Source organism: Prinia subflava, chromosome 3 (assembly GCF_021018805.1).
Source record: "Prinia subflava isolate CZ2003 ecotype Zambia chromosome 3, Cam_Psub_1.2, whole genome shotgun sequence".
In the NCBI taxonomy this organism is placed as follows: domain Eukaryota; kingdom Metazoa; phylum Chordata; class Aves; order Passeriformes; family Cisticolidae; genus Prinia; species Prinia subflava.
This window is the reverse complement of record NC_086249.1, coordinates 24511999-24530236: the sequence shown is the minus strand read 5'-3', so window position 1 is coordinate 24530236 and position 18238 is coordinate 24511999. Positions and strand designations below refer to the sequence as shown.

General features: G+C 37.4%; 1 protein-coding gene across 4 annotated transcripts in view; it reads right to left on the bottom strand.

Moving 5' to 3' along the window:
- DLG2 (discs large MAGUK scaffold protein 2) overlaps positions 1 to 18238 on the bottom strand; it is a 994479-nt gene that overhangs the window by 588120 nt on the left and 388121 nt on the right. The window contains exon 1 of one of the 4 annotated variants that reach the window (XM_063394413.1): positions 12866 to 13007. The exons of the other annotated variants lie outside the window; for them this stretch is intronic. Within the exon in view, the coding sequence (XP_063250483.1) occupies positions 12866 to 12958 (93 nt within the window). The 5' untranslated portion in view covers positions 12959 to 13007. Of the gene's footprint in view, positions 1 to 12865; positions 13008 to 18238 lie in introns of those variants that run through there. 4 annotated transcript variants of the gene reach the window in all.

The following is an 18238-nucleotide window of genomic DNA, read 5'->3' as shown; positions in this document are numbered from 1 at the left end:
AAGTCCTCTACCAATACAAGGTTATATAATGATTTATCTTTTATAACAGTCAGTCTCTAAACACTGAGCAGAAAGCCACTCTAATTTAGGAGTGTCTCTGAACAATGCTCTGCAAGCCTGTGAATATTTCTCTCCACTCCTAAGAACTGTCACCTAATTTACAACTGGATAATCTCAGCACTTGTATGATTTTTTTTTTAAAAAAGGCAAAAAGAAACAGTCTGTCAAATTATTCTGAGGGACTAATTTAGCTGGTTTGTGAATACATTATACAGCTAGAAACACACATTGCTTATGTTTAATGTGCAGTACTGCAGCCTATTAAATAACAGAAAATGCAATAATTCCTGGTGTTATGTATGTGACACCTCTTAACTTCCTCTAAATGCCTGCAGGGCATTGTAGTATGGAACATTATGCCAAAGATGTATCTTACTTTAAGTATTTGTTTCACCAAGCAAATGCTCCATGAGAGAGCTTCATGCTGTTCTCTCTTGGAATTAACTTTGAAATGTTAAAATATCTTTATTTGTAGATATTTAAAGAGTATTGCAATAGCCTGCTTCCTTACATCACCATAGCCTGTGCACTAAAACCAGACCCAATGAAAAGAAAAAAAGTTGATGTCAAGGACACGAGTTCTCACGTACCTTTAGAAATTGGAATTAGATCAGTTTTGAGTTCTTTGGTCCACTGATAGTGAAGAACCACAGACAGGCATTTGAATCATGAATTCTTTGGGTTATTTAACCAGAATATGAGATGCCTGGCCATCTTTATAGTTAGGAAACAATCTGTTTTAGAAGGTCTGAAAATCCACAGAACAGCAGAAACAATAAAAACGTTCTGTGTATCCGTTTTTCAGAAACAGTCCCCTTTGCGTGAACATGCTGAGCCCCCACTCACAAAGCCTACTTTTTAGCTTGAGCAATTCTTTACTTTAAAAAAATCAAATATTACCAAACAATGAGTTCTATCATATGAAGACGTAGGAAGGACAAGTTACCCAACAGACACCACTCTAGGGCATAGAGTACTGTTTGCCTACTAACATAAACACTAAGCCAGGATGAAAAGTGTGGTTTGCTGCAGCTTGTGGAGTCTCTTTGCATCATACAACCCAAATAATTCCTATAAATGAGACAGCACTGTGTTTTTATCCACAATATCTTGATGTAACTACAAGTTTTATTTTTGCTGTCTTTTTAGTATCAACTTGTTCTGATTTTGTGGATCTTAAGTACCATCACAGGTGAACAGATACTCGAAGTTTTTACATACTGTTGCCACATAAAATCATGTCTTTAGATACCTGATAGATAATATAATAATGCAGACTATTCCTTGACTGGACAGTATAATCCTTGACTTTTCAAATCTGTGAATTTGCTGGTGTATCTGCTTCAAGACAGGAAAAACCTCAGTCCAGCTCTTCCCATGCTAACAAATAAAAGCTGCTCTCTGGATTCAGATGTGGTTCAATCTTAGTCTCGCTGCAAATACTGTTGCACCTCTATGAAATACAGTCAACACATAAATAAGAAACCAAGAGGAAAGGAGCTGCAACCAGTGGACATTATATATCCTTTGCTCAGCAAGCACTTTTGCCATAGGAAATTTATGAATACATTTCACTTCTTTCTTTCCCTCCATTCCCACAATTTTTTTCACATTGCTCAGACTCACTTTTCCATACATGGTGCCTTTCTCTAGACCCTTTTCACACATTCCTCTAATTTTTTTTTATCAATCTCTTCTCCAGTATACCCACTGACACTCTCTCATCCCAAATTATGTTTCCAAACAGATACACAGACCTGGAAAGAAAAGCCATCAGTGCTATTAGCAGGATAAAGTAAGACAACTAACGTTTCCCTCCTTGAGATCAAACACTCATTCCAAAGTTACCTGTTTCCCAGCAGCTAAAGAAGGCAAGTGCTGACATTCATAGAACAACTTTGGCATTTGCTCAGCAATCACCTATTTTAAACTGCTGAATTACTAGGAAGTAGGGCAGGAAACAGTAAATCCTCAAAACATTAAAAAAAATCTTAGAGCTCGTGAAGTCATCTGGTTGTCTGAAAAGTTGTAGGAAGAGGTTTATAGTCTGTAAGCATAGGCAAAATATCTACCTGCTGATACCAGACTGCAATCATTTCCAAATTACACCAAAAACCAGTGAGTCATACGTAAAAACTTATTACGGATCTAGCTTTTTTTCCCATTACTGCTTGGAATGGTCTTGTGAAAGCCCTGTAAATTCATCCATAGAAGATTTTAAAATTAGTTACGGCCAGAAGTAAAAGAACCTAGAACGAGTATAGCTAACCCATTTCCAGGCTGGTGCATCAGCCCTTGGCCTAATATGGGAACACAACAAGAACTCTTTTTTCCCCAGAAGGTTTTTTTGCAGAGGTAAAAGCAGTGTTAAAAAAATACTTTAGTATCATGAGGGAAGAAGCTTTATCCCCTTTGTCCCAAAGCATCTGGTACACATGTGAAATTGTCCTTTGGCCACTTTCAGTATGTACTTTTAGACCCCTTCTATAAGTCTTTTCTGCGTATTAGAAGAGCTCAGATATTTCCCAAAAAGAATAATAAAACTGGGTCTTCTGGCACCAGGTTGCCAGGAGTGGCACTTCAATTATGACGGTGAAACATCCTGCAAAGCTGCTGCTGTATGATCTGTCTTTAGAGCAGTAATTGATTTTAAAAGAGAAGTTGTTATTACAGCATCCCTGGAAGTGTTTCAGGGCAGGCTGGATGGGACTTTCAGCACAGTGGTCTTGTGGAAGGTGTCCCTGTCCATGGCAAGGGGGTTGGCATTATGTGATCTTTAAGGTCCCTTCCAACCCAAAACATTCTATGATTCTGTGGTTCTATTAAAAATGATCAGTAGTTTGTGCTTTCTTAATATGTTATTGTACCTCTTCTGTCCTACTTAATCTATTTTTATTTTCTCCTTTACTTAATTAAGAAATTATTTGGGAGAGGGTCTGTCTTTTCATTCTGTGTTCAAGTGACACTGCTACCTTACACAGTAGTTCCCAGTTTTCACAACAGATATAAAGGTAGCAGGAAAAAATATCTCAGTAAGGAGGAGTTGATTTTGTACAGTTTGTTAACGCTGGTTAAGGGAAAGTTCCTTACTGGCTTGAAAAACAGATTTTTTTTTCTTCTTTTACAAGATTGGCTTTAAATTTCACAAAAGAATGCATTTACCTGAATTCTTAATGGTTATGTCAGAAAAGGTATGTCACTCAAGTTTACTCCAATTCCTGTATTTCACTGCAAACATAATATCTGAAAGCTGCACCATCACTGACATCAGCATATGATATAAAATTTTGTAGTGTGATTATGCCAACAGGGATTTGTCAAGGTCAGGGGAAGAGAAGGCAAAGTGAAATGTTCAAGTATTTCAAAGTTACCAGAAAAAGTAGTCTGGCACTGCAGGAGTCAAAATGAAATAGAGGAAAGGAAAAGCTGAACTAAACATTAAGAGTGACCAAGGTCTGTCTGGGAAATAGTGGGTGAGATTTTAAAGTTTGGAGCCTACAATGTTCAGTCCTTAGTATAAAATTGCATTCTTCAAAATCAATCACTAATGAATGTCAATTAAAGTCACAGAATCACAGAGCTATAGAATTACAATCCGAGTTGAAAGTGTGTCCTATTGTACAACTCATTCTCAAAGTAGAATTTCAAAGCTGAAGCAGGTGTCTCAGAGCCCATATTATTTTAGAAATAATTTCAAGTCCTTATTATTTTAGAAAATTTTAAAAGGAACTTTGAAAAATTTGAATCCAGAGGTTCTGCAGGGTTTAAGCTGAATGCCAGTTAAAGCTAAGACAATCACAATTCTTTTCACAGCACCTCTAAGCAAAATGTTAGAATCTTGTTATTGGAAACTTAGTATTATTAGTTAAACTGCATATTTCTAAAGGGACAGTTCAGAGGTCAGTAGAAGAGGCAGAAACCCTTGGATTAGAGGGCAGAAACTAAGTATGAGCTGTATTTTGCTTGGAACTGCAAAGTTTAAAATGTAACTGGGAAAAGTTTTGCCAAAAAAACCCCCTTTAATTTTCAAATTCCTATGGCCAAAGTGAGAAATAACTGTTCTTAGATAAGTAGTTTACATTGCAATTATATGTGTGTTTGTAAAGATCTAAGCCAACTCATTCAATGATAATTAAAACCTCCAATAGCACTGAAGGCTTATGTAGTAAAGCAGCTCTGCATATTCTATCTGTCAACAATATACTGTGCCTTGCAGAAAACCAAATCATAGCAAAAGTATAATTTTATCAATTCCCTGGGTACTCTCTGTTGCAATTAAACAAATTTTGTTTTTATGTAGTAGAGCTGGACTAAAGTGCATGCTTGTCTCATAACAAGATGATGAACATGGAAAGGTCGCTTAATTGTCTGGGCTTTATGGAATTCAAAGTCTTGATGTCTGAAATTTCTGCAGGCTCTGACTGTGGATTACACTAAACTCAGCCATTCTTCATTTGCAATTTAATCAGTAACAATGTGTTTTGTAAACAAGTGAAAAAGTGCTGCTTTTTTGTTATTGAGAGTTGAGTGCAAACAACATTGCAGAAAACATTCTCCCATGGTAAAATCTCTCTCCCAGGTGAGTTAATCAGTTTACTCTTAATTGTTTCTTTTTGTTCTCTAAAATCCTCCAAGTTACCTACTAATTCCTATATATCTTTTCAGTACTTTACTGAATAAAGGATCTGAATAAAAATATGCTTTTAGCTGGATTCCAACACCAAGATAAAATATTTTCTTCTTAGAGACACAGACACTTGACGTTACAGTAAGCTCTAAATTTCTATTGCACAAAGAAATTAAAGAGTACTCTTTTTCATGATCACTTCTAGCATGGGAAAAAAAATTTTCAAATAACATACAAAAAATATTCCTTTTGTAGCTGTAAATCACCTATAAACATTTTATATAAGCAATCAGGAGACTGAGTTCACTACAGAAAGAGCATGTATTTCTAATAACATTTAATAGACTGCTTACACGGCCCTTATTTCACAATTTCCTTGTGCTTTTCTGAATGGGTAAAGATTTATACTGTGAAGCAAAGAGAAAAATCATTTTGATCTCTTAACAGGAGAATGAATACATGAAAAAATTAGGTAGGACAGTTGACTGAGGCAGCAGCCACCAATGTACCTTAAAGGTACTAGCAGTACATTTTAAGATGGGACATGCTTATTTTTTCAGAAAGATTATACCATGGCAATAACTACTTTATCTTAAGCTACAAGTCGAATTATGACAAATTTCTGAATTTACACTCAGAGCCAAAAGAATTACATCAATCATTCCCAATGATCAGGGATATCACAACATTCTAACTTTAATAAATAATAGCATTTTAATGTATTTAATCAGGATGATGTCTCCAAAAGAAACATGTTTCTTAAGGAAAAGTACCCTTAGATGCAAAATCTTGAAAGTAATTGAAAAGGTTGTGAATTCATACTACGACTTCAGGCTCCTGAAGTTTTCTGAATCTGAATTTCTTGACTCTTAACTGCTGTGTAATGATGACTTCATAAAATTATTTTAAGATTGCCTAAAAACTTGCAAGATTACAACGATTGCTAATTTTTCAGTCTTTAGCTTCAGACATCCTGAGTCAGTCTTTCAGGGTTGAGAAGCACTAGTAGTTTTCATGGTATTCTACTTAACTTTAGAATCTTAGAATCATTAAGGTTGGAAAAGATCTCCAAGATCATCAAGTCCAAACTTCAGCTGAATATCAGCCGGCCCACTGAACCATATAGCAAAGTCTCATGTCAACCCATTTTTTGAACTCTTCCAGGGATGGTGGCAATACCACTTTTCTGGGCATCCTGTTCCAATGCTTATCCACTCTTTCAGTAAAGAAATTTTTTCTAAGATCCATCTGAACCTCCCCTGGGAACAACTTGAGGCCATTTTCCCTTGTCTTATCACTAATTGCCTGAAGAAGAGGCCAACGCCCACCTTGACACAACCTCTTTTCCAGAGTGTAGACGGCAACTATATGTAACTAAACAATCACAAATTCCCAAATGTTTCAAGTAATAAAGTTGCAATGGAGGCAAGAGGGCTTTAGCCCTATCCAGTGAATATTTACATTAAAAAATAATATAAAGAGATAAACACTATGAGAGGGAAAAACAACCACCAAAAAACCTCTTAAATAAGTGAAGAGCCTGATATTGCAAGCTGACCACATGGGTATGTCTACAAAAGAAAGGAAATGCTGTAATTAAATATAACTCTGACTGTCTAGAGATAAGAAATAAATTTCCTCTCCTTTAAAATGGCTGACTTCTTTACACCATCTCTCATCCAAGTCACCAATAAATATTTCCCTGTTTCTGGGAGGCAGATGTTTAGGAACCCCATGATGGTTTCTGTGGATGTGGTTGCCTCCTGGAGGAAATACGGAATGTGTTCAGCAGTGCAGTGAGGTTAGGGCTTACTCCAGAAATCAGGCTTAGCAGATGGTCAGGACCACACATTGGCTCTAAAGGAGGCTATGGGAATTCAGGCTGACACAAACATTCAGCATGTTTGGCTTCATTTTCCAAGGAACTGCACAGCTATGCAGGTACCTCCTGGAGCCCTCAGAACTGGCAGGGGTTTGCACAGAAGTGACTCTCAGACTGAAGCCACCATCACTTCAGGAAACACTTATAGACAAGTGAACAAAGCTTTACCAAATGCATACTAAAGAACCTAACCCAAACACCCCTCTCACCCCCCTCCCAGTTTTTATAGTTTATATAATGGGAATAAAAACTGACCCAGCACCACAGAGCACAATTCTAATTAACAGGAGACTTTTGTGAAAAAATGTCTGTGCTGCCTTGGGGAACAATGTAGATCACAGCATCAATTAAAAGCAGAACAAACTCTTCACTGCCTCCATAACACTTAACCCCAAATCATCTTGTTGCTGTAAATTAATGCATTGCTGCATTACATCACAGAAGTGAAAAAAGGCAGTAACTTGTTTGAGAATTTATTTCAAGTTCCAGCACTCCCTTTACCCCATATAATATAGGCAAGCCATATGGAATACTGATGTTACCAGTACTTTCCTCAGCTTTGTGGAGCAGAATTACTAACTGTATATTCAGTTTTCTTTTACCTCATCCGAATATTAATATTAGACTTTTGCAGGAAAGTATGTGAGATTTACTTAATTGACGGTCAAAACCAGCAGTTTACCTTTAATGCTGACTGCAAAGTAGATACAAGATTGTTTAAAATCCTAAGCCTCAGTTTTGAAGCTATAGTGAACACTCTTCTATGTGGGAGAGTGGAATATAGAAACAAATCACTTTAGGTAAAATGTTTTTGCAGGGTCACTATAGATATTATACCTAATTACTAATATTAATTACTAATTTTCTAATACTATATCAAAGATGACTGACAATAGAAGCTAAAAACTAAGGACATTCACTTTTAAAGGACTGTCCACAGGCAATGTCCTTTTTAAGATCAATAAATTCCTGTTTCTTAACAACATAGAGAATTTTCAGCAGAATTCAAGCCAGAAGAAAGATCTTTGCAATAAAGCCTCTCAAGGATTTCTGACCTTTATGTTTGTTCATGTGGAAATATTAAGCAATATCTTGGATGCAATTAAGTCTTTTGAAGTTTTATTATTTACTTGAGTGGGAGGTGAAGCAAATTCTTCTCATCTTGTAAGACTGAATTGATAAGCATTGATAAGCTGGACTGCCTGAGCACTATCTAACAAGGTTCATGAAAGACCACAAGGGAACATCAAGTGACACAAGAAACAAAGGGAAAACAAATTTATAAAGTGCTACCTCCACCTCTTCTACTACTCATGAGTAATACCAAATAATGGAAACTTACTGCAGGCCAAATTCAGACTTCCTGATGCCCATGCAGGACTTTCAGCTGTTATTCATCACAGATAAATAATTCTACAGGGGTATATAGGCAAGAGCCAAGACTCATTACTAAAAACTTAGCAGTGGAAAAAGCTAAACAGCTATATTATTTAATAAATTTGTATCTCAGTAGAGTACAAAGGAAGTAGATTTGTACATCAGAGAAATTCCATTTTACTAGAACTAGGTTTTAAGACTCAAACTCTGCCCATGTGCTCATCTGAATTTTCAAATTCCAGTAAGGGGTACAGGAGCTCAGTTCCCTCTTCCCTGGTGAAATGTTAAGATTATGCAAAGAATGCCAACTTCTGATTAGCCTGTCATCTATAACATCTCAGTGTCAGTGTTAAGGACTGCAATTCTACTGCTGAGGGCTTTAAGGAAATCCAAAATGAAAAAGGAGCAGCCAAGCTCGAGAGAGTTTCTAACTTGAGTGTAAATCGGGAGACAACAGATGCACCTGTTCCTCAACAGTTCTCATCAGGATTTCACCAGAGTTTTAGACTCATCATCACTGAGACACTGAATTTCTTTTAGACATTAAGACAAAGGCAGACTTTGCTGATGAACTGAGCAAAACCCATGAAAATGGTTTTTTTGGGAGGCTTCACAATTGAACCATGGAGCCTTTCATCCTTGCCTGCCTGCACAGGAGAGTCACTTTTTCCCAGGCAATCCTATAAGGTAATTAACATGGGAATAAGTGAAAATAATTTATTTTAGGTGCAAGTCAAAGCAGGAAGCTTGAAAATACATTCTACAGTGGGTGTAGGTATGGGGGGGGAGGGTGAAAACAAAGCTCATTTTAAATATACTTTTTCTAGGGTTTGATAAGTGCACCTATGGATTTGTGGGCTGGAGGTCTCTGTTTCTTTTTACCTCCAAATGTTCTAGAGTATTATCAGATGAGAACATATCAGTCACTGCTCTGAGAATATGTGTAATGGTAGCATGAGAATGAATTAGTTCAATGTCAAAATGAAAGAAAATGTCTAACGACTCTTCAGCCACTACAATGTTTCTCAAAGCCTTTTGTAAAAGAAAGGAAAATGCTATTATTTACAGGTAGGAAAGCAAAGAGAAAGAGAGTGAAGCAAGCTGCCCAAAAAGTCTCAAGAGGAGTTGAAAAAACATATGTCTAGAACTTCATTTTAAAGATCGCCCAATCTCCAACCAGTTACACAAAATATGACTGAGATGTAGATGGCAGACAGCACTGCAAAGCATCAAGCCCTCTCAACCAAACCCTGCCTCTTTTAATCAAAAATTTGCAACTCCAGATTAAAAATCAGTGAAGGAAAATTAATTCAGAAGTTCATGATCAAGAAATATTCGAATTTTCTCCTCCACACAGGTAGGCCAGGAGGTGGGTGCACAGAGCTTTTTTTAATGAATTAAAATGGAAGGAAGTGGGAAGGAAGTTAAAAGGAAATAAATGCTTTCATTAGGCCAAGTAATACAGCTCCACATTTCTCCATTCAAACTACTGGCTGGAGAAGGTGGTGATAAAATGCATTGGTTTGATGAGTTGAATCTCCCTCCATAATACCACCTAACCCCACCCTCCTGTGCAGAAGATTTTCTGACTTGGCACCTCAAAGGCACCTCAAAGATGTGGAGTTTAAGGCACAAAGCACCACTGGATCATTGGGATCTAACGTACTGCCATATGCAACACTGACAGCAACAGCTTGTCTTAAACAGAAGCATGCACACCCATCTCAGGAAAGCACCTAACCCTGGAAACATGTCAGGACTGAGATCTACTGCTTTCTTTGATGGTTTGTCCTATGCTCTCACTTTTAAAAACACCTGCCCAGCCTTGGTTTACTCTTACCCTGGTACACATTCTGCTTTTCTCTGCTACTGCGAAAATCCTCTTATTCCCAGTCATCCCACAGGAATATGCTGTCATTAAGTCACGTCTGTCTCTGGAAGAATTTTTTTCCACTCTAGTCTCTCATCTTTCTTTTGATATTTATTTATTATCTTTATAAATTACAGATGCCAAAACCTGGTACAATATTTCCTGCCACAGTCTCAGTGTTGCACATACCAATAAAAACACCTCCTTACTCTTAATTTTTAGTGAGGATTTTACATTCACATTAAAAATACAAGCCCCACTGAGCTGTCTGTTCTTTCCTCTGGAACATCACTTATGTCACCATCACCACATAGGGTCCTCATGTGTATGTAAGGCTGCCATTGCTTCCTTCTGGATGTGTAATACTTCTCTTCTAGAGACAGTTTTGACAAATTTGTTTAAATGACCTCTCTTTGCAGGCTAGACTGCAGCTGGTTTGCACTACCTGATTGCTATGTCCTCTTTTTTCCTACTGTTTCAATCTTCACATTATTTTCAAATTCTAACATCCACGAATTCATGCTGCTTTCCAAAGGATTTGTGAAAATATTGAATGATGTTGTCCACAGTCAATTGTAAACTGTGGAAGACTGTGGAGAGAGACTATTTCAAAGAGGATGCAGTGACAGAACAAGGGGGAGCGGCTTCAAACTGAAAGAGGTCAGGTTTAGATTGGATATTAGGAAGAAATTCTTTCCTGTGAGGTTGGTGAGGCACTGGCACAGGTTTCCCAGAGAAGCTATGGATGCACCATCCCTGGAAGTGTTCAAGGCCAGGTCAGATGAAGCTCTGAACAACCTGGTCTAGTGCAAGGTGTCCCTGCCCATGGCAGGGAGGTTGGGTCTAGATGATCTCTAAGGTCTCTTCCAATCCAGGCCATTCTATGATCCTATTTTATGATCCTATGATCCCTCAAAATTTCTCAGTAAGAGTCATTTCTCATTGACTAATGCTGTGAGGTGTTAATCTTCAAGGAATATTATTTCGATAAAGTATATTGTTATTTAATTTCTACCAGATGAAATAATTAAATGAAATGCCTTACAAAAGCCTAAACAACACCTAGGAATATTCCACAAGCAAATTCACATTCTGGAATGAAGTTTATCTAGCATAATTGCTTTTCTTTAAAACTACGTTGACTGTCATTAATTTCTTCCTACCACTAATTTGTTCCTATGGTTGCTTTTTTAGCTAAATTCTCCTTAATCTTTCCAATATTTTTTCCAGGGCTGAAATAGAACTAGCCTGCTCTGCAGCATCATTTCCAAAAAAAAAAAAAAAAAAAAAAAAAAAAAAAAAAAAACGTGAAATAATAGCATGACACTCACATTCCAGAATTTTAAATATTCTCCAACAGATCTTTTCAGCCTCCTTTTTTAAGGCTCTTAGGTGAAAGTTACAAAGTAATGAGCCTTCTGCTTTACTTATTTTATCACTGGCAGATGTTGTTTAGCATGCTTTGAAAGATTCAGTGCTGTTTGTACAGTAGGGACACTGGATCTCCTACCACCATATGGGCTTGCTAGGGAGCAAACAGCACTTCCCTCCTACTGCGTGCCACTCAGTATTGAAGAGGTATCAGAGCTTTTGTTCATCTTTGCATGACTAAATGACATGATTAATGAAACAGTGATTGACTGGCATCATTTCTTGGTTTTGGCATTACAAAAAAGCAGCGCAAATTAGGTAATTCACATACAAAATAAACCCAGAAATAAGTTTTGTTAAACTTTCCTCGAAATCTTAGGAGGTAGATATTGAATTTCCAGATATATACTGTAAGAGCTCTTGTCCATTATGCTTGCCTCTGAATTCATCCTACGTTGCCACCTTAATCATTACATATTTTTGGCCCTTACATTAAGGAAAATTACCTAGACATCCTAAGCCATTATAAATTAATGTCCAGCTGGCAGAGAGCTGTGCAAGATAACTGAGAATCCCCATCTGTCCTATTTATCCCAGAGTCTTGTTAACCCTGGATAACAAAGGATAGCAATTTGGACGTCAACAATGTATCACTTTAGACTACTTTTACCAGAAATATCCCATTAGTGTGCATTATCTTCATATCTTAATCTGCCTTCTTTTCCTCCTGAGACTGCAAAGCACCCAGCTGGCAAACAGCCAGAATATCAAGTTTCTCACACATCTATTATCATAATGGCAGAAGGTCATACACTGAAAACTGAGCACACAAACGCAACATAAACTAATCTGAGTATTTTGACAACAGAAATTTATGGAGGTTACTATTCTGGTGCAATAGTGTCACTTGCACTTCTGTTTGATTTGGAGGGGTTTTTTGTACTTCTGATTTCAATGACAACTCCTCTCTTGGGAAAGTTCTTTGATTAAAAAACAAACAAACAAACAAACAAACAAAACCCCAAAACAAACCAAAAAAGCCAAATCAAACTTCAACAATGCTTTTTTCTGTCAGGGTCTCTGGGTCCATAAGTATGCTTAATCTTCCTGTCCTATATTCTAGTTGGGTCCTGCCTGTTACATCGCAGAGACTCCGTCAGATCAACAGGCAATAAAAAGAAATTTCAAAAATACAAAGATGAAATTTTCCTGACTGCTTGAGATACCAAAGTTGAGACATTTACACCTAAGTTATTTGACTATAAAGATGTCTAGACAGTGGAGAGACAAAATAATTTCCAGGGCGCATTCCCCCTCCATCTAAAGAAGCCATCCAAATCGGGTTAGAAGAATTGTGATCAGGACAGGTCTCTCCTTTGACTACCATGGCAATATCCTGCCATATCCTCAAATGGCAAAAGTCAACTCAAGCCACATCATTTTCCTAATGGTTCAAACTGCTTTCAGTTTGATCAGTATGTAGTTGAAGCCTCTTACATGCCACAGCATCTTGGAAATTATTGAAATATTTGTGCAAATATTTTTTTTTAACTTGAAATGAGCCCTTTCGGGTGCAGGGAAGCATTGGTGGAGAAAAATTGGCAAAACTATGAAGCAGCAATTCATAAACTATTTGCTTTCCTCACTTACTTCTCACAGCCAACTTCACTACTCTCACCTGTGTATTAGTCCATTCCATTTCAGGAAAAGGTCCCAGCTGAAGGCCTCTACCTGTGGGATTTTCTTCCTCTTGGCCTTTCTGGAAGTACATAGAGACATCTACTCAGGACACGTTCCAAACTCAGATTTTTCATTGTCTTTGCATATGGTGCTTAGTTGTGCGGGTTTGCTTCCAAGGTTGATTTTTGGGGAAGTGGGCTCATTTATTCCCTTGAAGCCGTAAATTGGTTAATACACGCTGAATTTCCCAAAGGCTTTATAAAAAAAAATTAACTGGCGTTATATTATACAGCATTAAAAATATGAGTGCATGTTATTGTTTATTAATATCTATGGACTAGCTATTTATCAGTGAAGGAAGAATGAGCAAGTTATGTATATTTTATAGTAATTAATGCTACACTACCATATTTAGGTTTATTTTTAGTATGCAACATCTACCAATCTCACATAACTATTAGCAAATGAATCAAGAAGGCTACAGGGAATAAATAAACATTCTCTTGACAGTCCACCTCTTTCTAGCTAAAATTAGAAATAACCCTGTTGCTTCTACATTTTAAAACCCACTCTAATTATCACTATGAATTTATGAAGTTTAACAGTAGGAGGTTATATATTTACTTTTAATGAACATCAGGTTTCCATTTTTTTTTGTGAAACAGAAAATCTATAATGAATTCCGTCTCCCACGTAGGCATGAGTCAAAGCCATTGTAGAAAACACACGAGTTCTTAACAAACAACAACAGTATGGAAGAGCCCTGCCAGTAAGGAGAGACATAAGGCAAGGCTCTCAGTTTTTGTTGATAGCAAAACTGCCATATCTGTAACTATGCATCCAACAGCATTTTTACACAATGTTTAATACACAAGGGACTGAAAAGCATTTTTACAAAGGCGATATTCACTATGATGCTTATGTAACTGATCCTCACTTTTTACTAGGTTACTTTGGAGACTTTTTGTTTCTATTTTAATAAAGAATACAGATTTTAAAAAGAATAAAAAACATAGATCAGTTTAGGTGTGAAAGGAAATAAAGCTCACCGACTTCCAACACCCCCTGGCATGGGCAGGGACACCTTCCACTAGACCAGGTTCCTCAAAGGCCCATCCAACTTGGACTTGAACACTTCCAGGAATGGGCATCCACAGCTTCTCTGGGCAACCTGTGCCAGTGCCTCACCACTCTCACAGTGAAGAATTTCTTCCTAATATCCTATCTAAACCTGCCCTCTGACACTTTGAAGCCATTTCCCTCTGTTCTGTCACTACATGCTCTTGTAAAATATCCCTCTCAAGACTTCTTGTAGATTTGGGCATAAACCCACTATTTCTTTTTCACTCTCCTTGTAAGATTAAGTCTTTTTTATCATCAAGCATAGAACACAGGAAGTATAGAACCACTAGCCAAGTCATTCGGGGAAGTCTCAAAACTCTGTTGCTATAAAGAATGGCCAATAATAGTCAAAAAGCTCAGGGTGCAACACTTTTCAGTATACAGTCTAAGGAAAAGGGACTTCTGGCTCTGCTTAAAAAGATTAATGCTGTCATACAACAATATTTTTAAGAAATGAGGCTTGTACTGATGCTGTCAGTCTGCAGGCATTTAGCTGTGCCAGCTAGGAGCAGAGTTCTTCAAGACACGGGAAAATACTGAGGATGGCTTCAGGCTTAAATTCCCTGAGTCATGCTGGAGGGTGCATTCCCACCTCAGGGAACTGGGATTAATGGAAGTCTGAATATTCAGTTGAGCTTACACAGAGAGGATTTTTACATTAAAAAAAATCTAGAGTAACTTCTCTTACAGTGTAATAGTTGGCTGTGATTCCCTAACATCTGCATCAAGCCCACCAGGAGCAACCACAAGGCGTTGTATGGACAAGTCCAGTGGAGCTGATGTACTTTGAAGACAGCAAGCCTCTGTGTCCATGCATTTGGTTCTGGAGACTTTTGAGAAGAAATGTGAGTACCCTAAAGGGGGATAGAAGAAATGCACACCGAGCAGTAAGCCTGTCCCTGACAGAGGAAACATCAAAATAAAAAATACAGAGTAAGGAACAGCTCTGCTGAGATCATTAACTAAGGAGGAGCCAAGAGTGAGCTTCTTTGCAAAATGGCAAGACGAACAAAAACTACAGAAGAAGAATTTCTCAACGGAAGACTGAAAGCAGGATATTGCATAGGATAGTGATCAGTTGTTTCCATCTGAGAGAGAAACCAGGGAAATCACTCCAAATTTTCTGCTATGAAAAGAACCTTTAACTTCTAGGGTGCTGAAACATTGAAATTCTCCAGTCCTTTCCATGTTCTGCAGGCTTTGGCTCCATGAGAGGTTTATCCCTTAGTAATTCCAGTAATTTTAATTTGGAATCAGATGATTACAAACCAGCTAAAAGCAAAAGGCACATCTTCTGTGCTAAGTTAAAATAAAATAAATCCATACTTGCTTCCAAGGTAAGATTTTACAATGCCACTAGTGGATGTAGTGGATGGAGAAATGTAATCGTCTTCGCAAAAAACATCTTTTGAATAAACTCCACTCAAATGCAAGTAAGGTAGCATTTAAAACAGCATTCCTCCTAAGCATCAAAATGTGAGCTACAACTCTCTCACCCTAAAGGTGAGACTGAGTTTCCCAAATAGAGCTGTCTCATGTCATCAGATGCATTAAGGTATCATTTTGTCCCCAGCTGCTTCTTGAAAAGGGAATGGATTTCCTTCTGTCATTTCTGACAGCCATATGCACATCTCAGATCTTACAGGACATCTAAAATAGCACTATATGCTATTAGACAACTGAATCTCACCCCAAAAAGTATTTTTTTATTTTAAAAAAGTTTTTTCTAGCAGACATTCACACAAGCTAATATTAAATACAAATATATATTTAAAAATTATAAAATTTGTGGGATTATTGCACAGAAAATCGAAATTTCCTGCACTTTAACTAAAAATAGGAAAATAAATTCCAAGGTTCCCTAAATGTTATGAATTACCATAAATCCATAAATCCAAAATCTAGTAAAAGTTTTATACAACACCTAGATCCAAGCAAGTTTCAGTGCTGAAGTACACCAATTTTAGAAGGATTTAAATACTCTTACAGTCTGGAATGCCTTGTTAATCTGTAGATTAAGGAAGGATCAGTTTACTGCCATGGAAAGAAACTGTGCCCATTAAATACCAGGAAGCTTCACAGTCCAACAAATATTACCTTCATACAAGAACATCATGCAGTGTCATAAAAAAAGTCAACCACACCTATAAAACTGAGGAAAATAAAGTTTTCTGTTTAAAAAAAGTAATCAAAAAGAGATCTCATGAAAATCTACAATAGTTCCTGCTAATCATATGTAGAGGGCATTAAAGTACTGCCAGGCAAAGTAACAGTAATAAAATATGAATATAGTCAGAAGAGATGTGCAAAGAAAATGGTAATAGTATTTCTAAATAAAGCCATGAAAAATTGTTGCACTCACAGGAACTTCAATATCCTGAACAGTATCTGTGATCACAGTGCTAAGTTCAAGTCTGTTCCTCATGCCAGTGATGTAACTACTGTAGATGAATTCCACAGAATTTAGCATGAGGGGATGAACTTCCAGGGAGAATAATTGCTTTTAAATGAAAAATTTCATTTATGTCAATGACAGAAAGGCAAGTTTCAATGAAAAGCTCAAAAATATATAGGAGGCTACAATTTTCTGTTAAAAATTGAGTTATTCTTTTTATCAGTTTACAACAGAATAATGAACAGCTGATAGCACATTGGAGACAAGTCCAAAAATACTTTTAAAACAGGATTGTGAATGAAATGAAAATTCAGGAGCAGCAGATGGGTTTAACTGCTGTTGAATGTGGAGCGGTTTCCAAGAACATGTTGTATGTAATAATAAATAGCCAGAGACATAAAGTTTCCCCAGCAGTTTAAATCCTGAGCATACAAGCTAAGTGAGGGCTTTCAAGCTTTGGCTCACTGCAACATCTTTACATTTTACCCTTGTCTACAACAGCAAAAATGCTTGTTATTAACAATGTGTGCCAGCAATGAGTGCAATGACAGCAGCACTGAGCACAGTTTCACAGGCAGGCAGGTTTAACATGGGCTTTCTGAAACAAGAATAGTTCTTGGCTCTGCTTGCAGGTTAATCACATTCAGCACCAGGGTATCCATTCTCACAGTGGATAATTATGCCAGTGCACCCAGTGCCTCAATTTCTGCATACGTTTTACATAATAAACATGTTAGAAATTGCCTGCCCTTCCAATTCTTGATCTGGATGTGGGCACTAGGATGACGTGCTGCATCTAGGCTTTCTGCAGTCATGCTCTGACCACCTCCATGTCTCTTGCCCTCTTGGATTTAAGCAAAAGTGAAGTCCCAGAGGCCCAAGAAAACAAGCAGCAAATTTTTTGTTTGTACCTAAACCAGTTCTGGCTTCATCTCCTAATCCATCAAAAAGTGGCCTTATTAGGTGACAGCTATGATTAAGTTAAAGCTTCTGCACTTGCTACCACGTATTATTATACTTGACTGACACAAATGCTTGTGACACGGAATTAAAACTGGAACTTCTAAACTCACAGTGATGCACAAGGCACAGACAAAGAAGGGTTCAAAAGAATCAGTGCAACTGGCAGAGAACAGAAATCTACATCAGGACCAAACCCAGGGGAAAACCACTGCTGCTGTAACAAAAGATTTGTGAGCAACTGTGGAAAAGAGCATCACTGGATTCAAGGAAGCCTTTGGAGTTCCGACACTATTTTATACACATGTTCCTGCTTAGATGCACCAAGGATGCTTCTGGTTAGCTGCTCTGTAATACCAGTATCTTCTTGATACTGTCTTGGATGGACTGGAGGGAAAGGAGTTTTAGGGGAACAAATGATAAAAAAGAAAGGTGAGGAACCAAATTACAGAAGTGTATCAGACAAGACATGTCAGACCTTCATGTGAGTTACCAAGTATAAACTTACATTGTTGCTAACCTACTGCTTTTCACTGCTGCTTTAGAAAATCATGATCTCTACACTTTCATTGCAGAAACCACCTCTTTTTCAAACTAATTCTTTCCATGGAAAAAATATAATATGGCTATTGCAAAATCACTTCTCTCTAATCCTAGTACTATACTTCATTCATGAAATAGATAAAATTAAATCAGTCCACTGATGCCCATGTGGCATTCAGGGACTACTTTTTTCCCAGGGATCTTCTAAGAGCTTTTTTTTATCCCTTGTCTGATACCTGCTGAGAGGCTTAGAAATGAAATTGCTGTATTGTCTGGGAAATTCAGGCATTAAAGTAACAGTCATCAAAGCACACCTTTCATCCCAATCCAAATATTAATGGTCAGAAAACA